We start from the raw sequence: 12,314 nt of genomic DNA, 5'->3' as shown, positions 1-12,314 counted from the left end.
GGGACGCATCACAGACGAGGTAGCGGGGTAGGAAAAAGTTTTTTTTTGGCTTTGGGGAACTTGGGCCTTTGTGGTGTCATTTCCCCTGCCCCGCCACGCCCCCAACCACGTGACCAAGAAAGGCCGGAATTTTGTGAATGGAGCCGAAAGGTGGCTGCAGGGGCGGGAGAAGCTCCGCCCCCTTCCCCGGAGCGGCCAATCTGCTAGCGGAGCGCTGCGGGGTCAGCAATAAACAACAATGGGCTGGGAACATACGACACGTGATTGGCTGAGGCGGGAAGCTCCGCCCCCTCCCGGTTACCCTGGATACCCGTCAGGCTCTGGCCGCCGAGAAGGTCTTTGGAAACTGTTGCTCACGTTACAGAGGCTGGTTTATCCCGGGAATGCTGGGCGGCGGGGCACCCTAGCTCTTGGCTCCCCGCCTGACTACACCCTCAGAATGTACCCCAGAGCCTCACTATTCCGCTTCGAGGGCCAGGGAACCCTTCCCTGGGGCCGAGGTTTAAGTGCAGTTCCCGCTCAAAATGCTTGTGGGTGCTCGCGTGTGCACCGGCTCTCTCATTTACTAGTGTCAGGGAATGCACGGTGGGTGTCCACAGTTACTGGGTGTTTACCCAGTAATACTTTTGCTGTTGCTGCTTATTAAAAAAAGAAAGAAAGAAAGAAAGAAAAAAAAACACTTTTTAAAATTATTTTATTTTATTTTATTTTTTTTTACATTACCCTCCTAGGTTCCCTCCATGGGGTCCGGAATGGAGTCTTGTGGGCTCACACTCCCATTTAAATGCGTCTCTCTCACGTTCCATTTAAGGCAGGAAACTTTGCAATAGAAATTGAGAACTGCAGCACGTTTCTCTACGGGCGGAACAGCTGCCGGAAACGTCCTTTGGTCTCCAGCTCTGGACGCCATCAGGATCACAAGTGAATTTCAACACCACTAAGTCCCTGGTCCCATCCGCACGGCCTCCCATCGACTGTTGCTGGGCCGAGGCTGCTTTCTGAGCGACTTTTGGCCGCTCCGAGCCTCCGAGGCGCGCCAGGGCAAGTGGTTTCAGACTTGCAGCCCCCACTTGGTAACGTCCAGATCCTGGTCCTTGAAACCCGAGCCCTACGGCCGCTCGCCCCCGGCTCCGGCTGTTTAAAAGCTGGAGAGGAAGTGAGAGCGTCAAGTACAGTAAGTGACACCCTCCGCCTCCGTGTGTACATAACAAAAGCTCAGGAAACTTGCGGGTGCCCGGGACATCCGAGCCACCCCATCCCTCCCTGGTCCTCCCCACCTCCACAGCGGGCTGGGAGCACCTTGCCCCAGTGCACGCGTGGGACACATGTGTTGTTTTTTATACTTTTCCTCGCCTAGATTGATTGCTCTGGGGTCCTGCTAAATTTCCCTCCCAACGCAGCCGCTCCTTACAAGCAATCCCTCAGTTCCCGGGTGCTTTTTCTTTATTTTACTGCCCCATGAGCGATACGATCTCGTTTTACGTGACGGCTGGCGGTTCAAAAGTGGTGCTGGATGCCGGGAAAACGGGAAAAGAATTTGGGCCAAAAGCTTAGTAGGAACGAGTCTGCCAGAGCCAAGGGGGGCTCCCCATCAGGTTAAAAGTAGGGGGTGGGGGTGGGGGTGGGGGTGGGGGTGCTGGAGATGTTGAGGGAGCGGATTCGGGGGAGGACGGAGGCACGGGCTCGATGGGTCGCACTTGAGAGTGTACACCCGAACCGAGCAAAAGTGATGTAGGCAATTAGCCCCGTAGTGGACCAAACACACCACCGGCGAGGAACACTAGCGACTCGACACACATGGCTTCGGTGTCCCGGACGCCCGGACAGCCCGCAGCGCCGTAGGGAGGCAGTTGATGTCCTCGGTGGCGTTCGCAGGCGGTGGCTCCGGCGCCCGCCCGCCCGCCCGCGGAGCATCGGCTCGGGAGAGGGGCGCGAGGGATCCTCGAGAAGGGGCCGCGAGCCGCCTGATTGACAGCTCGAAATCTGATCTTGTGAAAGAGACGCGGAGCCAATGGGAGGCAGCGATCCATCAGTTTGGATTGGAGGCCCCTGGAGGAGAAGTAGAGGAAAAACCACCGAATTGAGCTCTGTCAGAGGCGCTTTCGGCTTCCAAAGGGGAAGTGCTGGGCAATAATTAATGTTTTTATTAAATTTGGAGGGAATTTTTTGCAGCCGTTCGCCTAGCGTGGCCTTCAGGTGGGTCTTTCCAACAACTTTTTATGTCTCTCCAGATAATTGCATGGTTGTGGGTTGCAAAAACTATCCTTATGAAAGAGGTGTCTCCGTCTCTTTAGTCCCGTTAGGTGCAAAGCAAGTCTCGTTGATCGCCATTGCTAGTTTTGCACACGTTTGCGAATCAGAGCTGCCCGGGGTACACCGACCGCGCAGGGAAACATCGAGAGTGTAAATAAATACATCGCCTCTGGTTCGGATTTTTGCTACTGCCGAAAATATGTAAATTGTGAACTCTGTTGGCTCTCTTTGGATCCAGGTGAAGGAGGCGGTGTAGGGAGGGTTATTTTTGTGAATGGGACTGTCGGAGGGTAATTAGTTATGCAAATTCAAGAGCTTCATTCATGATTTTTTTTTTTTTTTTTAGCCTAAAAGCCATCTTGTTCCCCTCTAGGTTGATAGAAGTCCAGATCCCGAGGAAATCTCCAGCTAAATGCTCAAAATATAAAACACTCAGCTGAGATTTGCGAAGAGCAGCAGAATGGATGGATTTTATGACCAGCAAGTGCCTTACATGGTCACCAATGTGAGTGATCAGTTCGAAAGTTGCTGTTTATAAACTTGACTCCAACGGGGGGGGGGGGGAGGAGGGAGAGAATGAGAAGGGAGGGGGTAAGGGGGTTGGGATTGCAGATACTTTATCTGCTTTGTTGCCACTGTAGGGCGACTCTGCTTCTAGAAGCCCAATCTTCAAAATGAGCTTACCTTTCAGTGATTTGGATAAGGCATAGTTTTGTTTTTAAGACCCCCCCCCCCCTTTTCTTTTCTGATTAAAGTGCCCAAGATGAGTGGAAGAGGAGACGCAGGGCAGCAGCAGCTGCTGCACTCAAAGTTTTTGGCTGGGTTTGTCTGCCACATTGAAAAGAATGAAGTTGAGACAAATGCTGACACTTTTTGTTTACATGGGGTGTTTTTGTTTCTTTTTTTGTCGTCTCCTTTTTTTCCTCATGTTTTTAATTTCACCACTCTATTTTTATTTTTTTGTTTTGGGGGGGTGGTATCAGAGAGAATAAAATTCACTGTATTTTAGTCCAGCTTTGATCCAGCTAAAAACGACTTTAAGTGTGATTGCTTAATGTTGTTTTGATGCTGAGATGCCATGAATATATGACTGATAAGTAGTAGTGTGTTACGCTTGGCGCTGGGAAGCAACTCTCCCTGGTTGTTGAATTCTCAGCCTAAGCTCTCACTGTCAGATGAACGCAGAAAATGAATATTGGAATTGATACTATGGACTTTTATTTTTCTATTTAGAGAGAGGATCCGGTAGGCTTATGGTTGCATGTGTTTTTTTGTGTGTGACATCTGAGGTTTACATTTTTTAAAAGGATTTTATCTTTCCCTTTGTAGAATCAGCGTGGGAGAAATTGTAACGAGAAACCAACAAATGTCAGGAAAAGAAAATTCATTAACAGAGATCTGGCTCATGATTCAGAAGGTGAGGTTTGATTTTGGGCTGAATTCCTCCCTCTTCACCTATCCTCCCCACCTTCATAAAGCAGAGGAGTACTTCAGTCTTAGCTTAAAAATAACAATCTTTCAAATTACTGCATTTAACTGAGACTTTTACTTGGAGCAATTCACATAATGTGACAGTTTGCATTGGAGGATATTTTATGGCCCTGTCACAAACTAATGAAAGAAGGAAATAAAAACTTAACAGTGACATCCTTCTCTTAATCGTTCTTTTGTGTTTAAATACTCTTGTCCATATGGCACATAACTAATTCCATACACTGAGGTCACAATTTTAAAATATCCAACACAGTGAGACAAAGTAAGCAGCTAGGTATACTACTTAATTTCTCATTTCTACTCTATTAGAAGTTAAACGATCTGAATGGTAGTTTGATTTCCCATTCCTCTTACACTAAAACCATTTACTGTTATCAAACTTTTCATGGATAATTTTGATGACTACATGGTGAGGTCATAGTATCTTGTTTATAGGCCTTTGAGTGTTCACTGAATCATAATTAAGGCCTAATTTATAATTATAATACCTATTTGGGAAATTAGGTTACAGATTTTTTTTTTTTTTTTTTAAGGCACTGTTGGTTAGGAGGTCAATATTTTATAAATTATTCCAGCCATACAGGAGCATTCATAATGAACTTAATATACTGAGATTTAATTATCAAAGTTCAGTTTGCCATTTTGATGAGGCATATTGAATTCTGAAACTTAACTCAAATCTTCATACATGTTGGACACCCTCTCCCTCCTACTATGACAGAATTCAGAGTTTGGGACTTGATAATAAACAGGTGCCAGGGAATTATCTTACTTTTACTTTTGTAAATCTATTCATGTAGAAATTTTCCTCTAAGATCTTGTGTTTAAAAGTTGTCCCTTTTAATTTTGAGCCATTGAAACTCAAAACATACGGTGCTTTAAGAATTGTACCAGGTACTGTTACATCTTTTATATAAGGTTCAGAAGATAAAAAGAAAGTGATTGTCAGCCTTTCTCCTCTTTCCTCTGCAAGAATTGACTCTATTTAAGAAAGGTTTACATGGACAGATACACCTTCACCTCAGCCTTTTTTGAATCCTAGTGTATGTGTGTCCCTGAGCTTATTATTACGTTGTTAAAAGGGGGAAAATATTGCCTTCGTTATTTAATTCACTAAAAGAATCTCTTAAAGAAGTATTGCTTAATAGCCATTAACAGGGCAGGATTATTGAGCTATTTAAGTCATGAATCTTATTTTCTTTTTGTATTGACTCCCCTCCCCAAATTAAATTGATACTTAATACCAATTTCATGACAAACATTTCCATTTAATGGAGCCTAAAGGTTTTTCAAATCTTCTGTTTATGTCTCTGACTTGTTTTTTAGAACTCTTTCAAGATCTAAGTCAATTACAGGAAACATGGCTTGCAGAAGGTAAGGCAAAAAAAAAAAAAAAATAAAGCTTTAAAAGGAGGGGAAAAGCAACTCTAGAAGGGGGAAAAAAGTCCTGAAGTTGCTGTCTTAATGTTCAGCCCAATTAATTGAGCTCTAAAAGAGCCACCTCATGTGTCATGCATACATTAGAGTCTCTGATGAGTTTGTCTTTGGGGAATCTGGGGCTGCACTACCCAGTGTCATCACAAATTACCAGGAGAAATTGCTTCCAGCTCACAATCACATCTGCTTTTGGCAAGAACTAATGCACCAAGACTTCAAGTTCTAAGCCTCTGTTCAGATTTTAATTGCAATTGATCAGGTTTATATTATTGTACCTCGAGAGACCTACTAGAGCCAGATCCCGGCTTGCTGTTTCTTTTAGAGCAGCGCATATCATTATTTGGTGTTCTGGTGGAGGACTTTTCTGATGGCAGAAATTAGTTTCTCTGGGTTCATCAGGACGGGATGCTTCAAGATTTAAGTGCAAGTGTCTTCTTTCCACCTTGCTCACAACACAGAACGTTAGGTGTGTATGCAATACTTAGGAAATCTATGGCTTTAAAAGAAATCTTTGGGGGATTTGAGGATTTAAAAAAATGTTTTCTATTTGTTGCTATTATGTGATATTTGCTGAAATTGATTTTTGCTTTTGTGTCACTTTTATTAGGATTTATTTACTACAGCAATGTGACATCTAAAGGCTTTACTCTTATTTTTAATTACTTTTTAGTAAAATTTTGTGTTACAGTCTATCGGATCTTTTACTGGCTGGAACTTTATTTTATAGGAACAATGAGATATTGCTTCAATACAGCTTGATACAACTTGAGAAATGCCTAATCTTGAGGGGCTCTTTTTGGTGTCCATAATTTGATTTTTCTTTTGGGTTTGTCAGAAATGTGAAATATTAATTTTATCCGAGGATGTGTTTTATGGGAAACACAAAGAGAAAATTATACACATTTTAGCATTGAGTATAATTTATATTTCTGTCTGTATGTTAAATGGGAAACATGGCATTTTTGGAACAGATTTTTTAAGGTTGTTAAAAGAAGAGAGAGGGTCTCTTTAAATGGAACCCAAGTGTTGCTATTGCTACTTTGAAACAGACTGCAGTATTTGATCGGTGGTCTTGCTTGCAGTTCATCAAGTTGCTGTTAGCATGTAAAATAAGTTTCTTTGTTTTGCTGATATTCTGGTTCTCCAAAAAGCTCTTGCAGTCTTTATAAATCTTTTAAGTTAAGTAGCTTTCCCAGTAGCCTTTTGAAAGGGTGGTTGTATTTGCATGTTCAAAAAAGGTAAGTATTAATGAAAGTTTTAGTTATATTTAAAGGTCATTTTGCTTGTCTCTGTAAATGAAACTTATTGCAATAGGTTACTTACTGTTGCAACACAAACTATATATCCAAACCTAACTTTTTCAAGAAAAATTTACACAGAGATTGTGGTGTTAACTTTGATCTGTTAGTTTTGCAAAGTTGAAGGTTGTAAGGACATTACATTTATGAGGACATTTATTCGCTTATCTAAAATAACTTGAAATGTCTATTTTAATTGTTCTCGAAGGTTTGTTAGTTCTTAGATGTTTAAGTCTCATTGATTCCAAGTCATTGGACTTGCTGGCAGATTTTGCATGTGCATAGCAACTCTGTTTCTGGAATTTTAAAATGTGTATTCTGTGACAGACTCTTGCCATTTTATAATCAGTTTTAGTACAGTCTCTTACTTTTGACTTGTTTTGTTTATTTGTCGCTTGGTAAGTGATTTGAATAACTTATCCAAGTTAATCTTTTAAAACTCTGCACTGAAAAAAAGAAAACTGCACTGAATGTATTTTTACCCATGTTTATTAACGCACCTGTAAATCAGATCTGAAGATCTAACTTTATATAAAACAAATCTAGAAAATGACTGATGTATTTGGAGGAACATGGGCTTTTACTCAGAAAATAATTAAGAAGCTTAAATTAGTTTTAAGGAATTAATCCTGGAGGTGTTTTATTGAATACTCAGGTGGGCGACTGTTTACAAACTATGGATAAGACTGCATTTTAGGATAATGTAAACAGTTTTCAAAATAGCTTACATTAATTTATCCTATCATGATATAAGCAAAATGTTGTTATTATGATTTTTAAAATCTAATAATGGAGATTTTTTTTACTATTTGTTAATAGACTGCATATTTATTTTTATTTTTGGCAATTCTATATAATTATGTTTTTGTTTTAGCATTTTAATTGACTTATCTCACATCTTGAATTAAGAGATCTTAAAATTACATTAGATTATTTGTAGCTAGATTTGTCCATTTCTGTCCTTCTGGACATCTAGAAATTAAAACATTGCCAAATTGGCAGACTATGGACTGTTTATATATTTCTTTTCATAATGCTTGGTAGCCAAGAAAGTGACCGTGGAATTTTAAGGCATCTTGACCCTTTTAGAAAAGATCATTGGCAATTAACCAAGTTTCTCTCATGAGTTAGCATCCCACTGGGAAGTTAAACAGGTCTAAAAATCTTATTAGACATGAGAGTCAAGTTGTGTCATATGAAAACCATGTTTTTAAAAAGTGATCAAAGCCCTGAATATTTGGGAAATGATCTGTCCCAAGATGTTTGTTTTTTCCTATAAGAGTTTTTGATAAATTAGACTCAAAGTGCAACATATGGATTAGTCATAGGTAAATTATTGTGGATTATGCAGCGTGTTTTATGTCTAAGGACAGATTAGGGTAGATAAGGCAGGAATATTTGAGGGTGAGGGTAGGAGCCCCTATTTTCAATTTGCTAAAGTCCTCTAATTTGGGAGGGGAAGCATGGAAGTATATTTTTAATTTCCAAACAGGGATCCAAAAGTATGTTTGTAAAGAATATGTTTGTATTGGTATCACTTTCTGAGTACTAACACTGCAATTTAAATGTTTTTAACATCTCTACCACCATGAAATCTATTCACACCTCATCCTGAAGAAGAGATAAAATATGTTTGCAAAGAATGTAACTTTGTATTAGTATCACTTTCTAAGTACTAACACTGCAATTTAAATGTTTTTAATGTATCTACCACGATGAAATCCATTCACACCTCCTCCTGATGAAGAGGTTTTCAGTGACCACCATAGCACTTAAAAAATATGTGTATTTTAAATTTTGCCATAGCTACTTTACATTATTTTACTATGTACAATTCTTTATTGATTTTTTTTTTGTCTTTTGAGTTAGATTGCTACTGACAGAAAGGCGATTTCAATTATTTGATCCCATGAAATAATGAGTTCATATAGCAATCCTATCAGCATCACGGTAACGTCTTATTCTTAACAACCTGTTTTACGTGGTGCTTTAGTGAATGGTGTCCTAGAAATTCATGGTTAAAATGGACTCTTTTGTGTGTGAAGGAGACAAACAGAAGGATATAGTATTGAGTTTAAAAAGGATTGCATTCTTCTAAAATTGCTGACTAGAGCTTACCTACTAACGCAGCTTGAAGAGAAAGAATAAATTTCATACGTGTCTAATGCAAACTCACAGCAACTTTTGAACATTGTTTTTGGTGTGGAGCTAGATGTTCTTGAGGTTCCCTTTCACCAGTAGTATTAAGGACAAAAGTCCATAGTGATTCGCTGCCACAGGGTAGGATGTTTTTCAGTGGTGTTATATAGCAAGTAGGATTCCTGCAGCCTCCCCACTTGAATCGAAGTTTTATGTCCAAGAACAACCCCCCTACACCACAGGTTATTACTTCATGCAGATAAGGCTTTTTTTTTTTTTCCTTTTGTTTTGTGTGACCTTCAAATAAAGGTTGACTTAACAGTAGAGATGTCATTGTATCTTCTCCATTTACTTCAGTAGCTGATACTAAATTTACATTCAGAAGAGCTTACTATGAAGTTCATTTAAATAACGTGTACTGTTGTTACTAGTCATCCACAATGCACATAATCCTGATGTACTTATTTTTATTTTTCAACAATTATACTGTTTCTCGCACATACGTTGGATATGTGCTTGTTAATTTTTTTATGTGATATGGTACGAACTAAAGACTTTAAAAACTACATTATTTTATGTGGCTTACATAAAAAATGAAATGAGAATTAAGGATTAAATTACAGAAGTCCATACTCTTTCTCAGTATGAATTATTTTGTATGGGGGGGAGGGGCATGCTACTACTCCTTTTTTTTTTATTGCACCAGGAAATAGTCTAAAATACGAAAGGAAGACTGCTTATTACTTGGACTTGATTAAAAGATAGCAAGTAGAGTAAGTATATTATATTTTAAAATATTTTTGGAATTATATAAATGTCTTTTCATGTAGGGTCTACTAGCAAATTTAAAAAGTTGGTTAAAAAAATAAAAAATAAAAAATAAAAATAAAAAGTTGGTTAAAAATAGAACTTGGTTGTAGTATAGCTTAGATCTATGTTTTCCAGAGGGTCCTAATCAGGATTCATGAAATACTGCTTTTCTGGTTCTGTGACAAGCAATGTGTCATTTCTTGAATTTGGTAATATAATTTTATTTCCTTTGACCTGTGTACAAGCTTATTATTAAAATAATAATAATAATAATACCACCACCACCACCACCACCACCAATAATAATAATAACAATGTCAGACCTCTGTAGTAGTATTAGGTAATAGAAACAACAGCTTGTAAGCTATGCTTGTTTCTAAGTCACTCCAGGTCAGAGTAGAATTACCATTGAAGCTGCCCTGAGACTGAAGACAACCGGAACTTACTGCTTTCTTTTTTCTAGAGTATCAAGAATTAAAGATGTTTCTGTCATGGGGAAGTAGCTCCCCCTCCCCCCCTTTATTTTTTGTTTCTTTAAATATGTTTATATTACTGTATTAATTAATGCTCATACAGCAGGACAATCATTTTTAATTTTTAAAAGCGGATGTGGTATAAAACCAGGCTTCGTGGCTTCATGATTATTTTGTTCCATGGCCTGAAGCTTCATTTCATGATTAAATAGAATACCACGCAAAGGTTGATTTTCTCGCTGTTTTACTTTTATTTAAAATACAATTTAAGTTTATTTAGAGAAACTTGTTTCTAATTCTTTGATTCAAAGAGAAATGCCACAAAGGTCAGCAAAAATCTATTATCATCTCAGGCTAAAGAAACTGAATAATAGGCAAGAAAAATAAGACATTTCTTTAATGATTCCCCCCCCCTCTTATTTCCTTCCTCCCTCTCCTCCTTCCTTCCTAGTTTTATACATTTAAGTTTTTGTTGTAAGTTACTGTATAAAGCAGGATGGGTTATTTCTCTGTCTGTCTATCTATATCTGTCTATCTAGCTATAGATTGATTTAATTTTGTAAATTTGTCATTTATTTAAATGTATATACCTTAATGGATCTGAGCTGTATAGGAGACAGAGCAGTAAAATCGCTGTGTTTATTGCAAGTTCAAGTTGACTTGCTTTAGCTCCCTGGAAGGGTGTGACATGAAAAGATTGCGGTTGGGCCACATGGCTCATGCTGGACTGTGTTTTTGTGAATGGAGGCAGAACTCCAGTTCTGCCTGCTTGTCTGGAGGAATTGCTGAGGAGATCAGCTGTCTCATTCACAGGCAGAAAGAATGACTCATACATCTTCCGCCTTGTTTGGCTCCAGGTCATTGTTACAGTGGATAGAACTGGTTTTAATTAAATATTAACCCCTTTTATACTTGACGTGTGTTCCATTTGTGAGTTTTCTGCTTTTTTTCACCCCTACCTCTGGGAGAAAACTCTGCAGACCCCTGGTTTGTAAGGAACCAGGGGCTTTTTACTTGGCTGCAGCCAGGCTTGGAAAATATGTAAACTCCCACCTTTTCTTAAGTAATTATAATTTCTTTCTGGAAGTTTAAGCATAAAAATCAAGGAACCCTGTTTAAAAATTGCCCCCACCCCCCAGAAGTGTTAAGAAAGTATGTTGAAGCTGAAAACGAGGGTTAGTGATTCTGTGATGTCTAGATCATGATTAATATTTTCATGTGTTTGTTTCTTATAATATGTATTGCTTTGCAGTAAAAAGAGAGAGAGAGAGAGAGAAAACACAACAACTTTGGATAATAATCTAGGTAAAGCAAATAGCTGAGAGAGCAGATACTACCCTTTTAAAGCCGGAGTCCTGAGACTTGATGGCAACTTGTCTATTAATGTGCAATGAACTGATAGAGCCGCTCCAGCTATTACCAATAAAATCCACATGCTTCATCTTCTTGAAAGCCTTTTATTGGTCTTTTGGTCTGTACTTTTCCCCCTTGCCCTTTCTTACTCTTCCCCTTCCTCTTTAATTACATAGTGTGGGGAAACATTTTCATTCCCCAAAGGTGATTATTCCAAGCCTAGTTTATAAGAGATAGCAGTGGAAATTGTGTTTTTTAAAGGTTGGCCTCTATTGTTAATTTTCCACTTTGGAGTTGGTACGGCTTGCCACAAATTTTCAGGCAGCTGTAGTTTGCTACTTCACAGAATTCCCGTGAATTGAGGAAAAGAGGAAGCGAATGATACGAGTGTGGCAATACTTTGTCATATTTTCCTTGCCCAGATCCAACGTGTGTTTTTCGTTAACTGCTTTCCCTTTACCCTAACTTGAAATTAGAAGTATACTTAAGCCTTTGTCTATTTAAGTAGCATGCTGCTTCATTTGGTCTATTCCGTTTCTTAAGATTAGCTTCTGTGAAAATGTGAGTCATATGTTTTTTGTTAAAATGCTGTAATATGTTCAGGCATAAGTGTGAAGTATTTATTCAGTATGTTAAGGAGTTAGAACAGAAATAGCAATTCTTATAGCAATTCTTATTCTTTTTACAAATTGTTATGGACCTATTTTCTGTATATTTGTGAAGTATGACTTCCAGCTTCTTCTAAAATTTTGCTTTTTTTCCTCCCCTCACACCTATCCCAACACAGTGATTTTTATGTCTTTCTTGCAGTGATACATATCACAGAGTTGCAGTTTTGTCTTGTGATACGATAGTAGGGAAAAAATAATGTCTGGCTTTTAGGACATTCATACCAGCATATTTAGTTACAAATATATTTTTGTTACTCACCAGCTATTTTTAACTATTCCTGTAAAGGGATATTACATTTTTATTAGATTCTTGTAAATGTTGGCTTTTTAAAAGCATAGTAAATTGCTGTGGTTGATAATTTTGCATCTCAATAGTTATGTCTGTT

At 38.7% G+C, this 12,314-nt stretch overlaps 2 protein-coding genes across 12 annotated transcripts in view; one reads left to right on the top strand and one right to left on the bottom strand.

The window, feature by feature from the left end:
* The first annotated feature begins 376 nt into the window (after nt 1–376).
* The window catches only part of ETV1 (ETS variant transcription factor 1), a 95,567-nt gene continuing 83,629 nt past the window's right edge, over nt 377–12,314 (top strand). For 2 of the 11 annotated variants that reach the window (XM_038556972.1, XM_038556965.1), the window contains exons 1-3: nt 3,002–3,103; nt 3,583–3,670; nt 5,074–5,121. In XM_038556972.1, the coding sequence (XP_038412900.1) occupies nt 3,017–3,103; nt 3,583–3,670; nt 5,074–5,121 (223 nt within the window). In that variant the 5' untranslated portion in view covers nt 3,002–3,016. Of the gene's footprint in view, nt 586–731; nt 1,175–1,922; nt 2,197–2,294; nt 2,492–2,599; nt 2,759–2,898; nt 2,958–3,001; nt 3,104–3,582; nt 3,671–5,073; nt 5,122–5,308; nt 5,651–12,314 lie in introns of those variants that run through there. The other 9 variants (XM_038556968.1, XM_038556971.1, XM_038556966.1 and 6 more) reach the window with 9 other exon arrangements.
* Nucleotides 701–2,045, bottom strand: LOC119866403. The gene is made up of 3 exons (XM_038556976.1): nt 1,766–2,045; nt 1,412–1,509; nt 701–1,145 (listed from the first exon to the last, which is right to left on the bottom strand). The coding sequence occupies exons 1-3, from the start codon at nt 2,028–2,030 to the stop codon at nt 807–809; spliced, it is 702 nt and encodes a 233-aa protein (XP_038412904.1). The 5' UTR covers nt 2,031–2,045; the 3' UTR covers nt 701–806.

This window comes from Canis lupus, chromosome 14 (genome assembly GCF_011100685.1).
Source record: "Canis lupus familiaris isolate Mischka breed German Shepherd chromosome 14, alternate assembly UU_Cfam_GSD_1.0, whole genome shotgun sequence".
NCBI classification, from domain to species: Eukaryota; Metazoa; Chordata; class Mammalia; order Carnivora; family Canidae; genus Canis; species Canis lupus.
The sequence above is the reverse complement of the archived record's forward strand: the minus strand, read 5'-3'. Positions and strand labels throughout refer to the sequence as shown.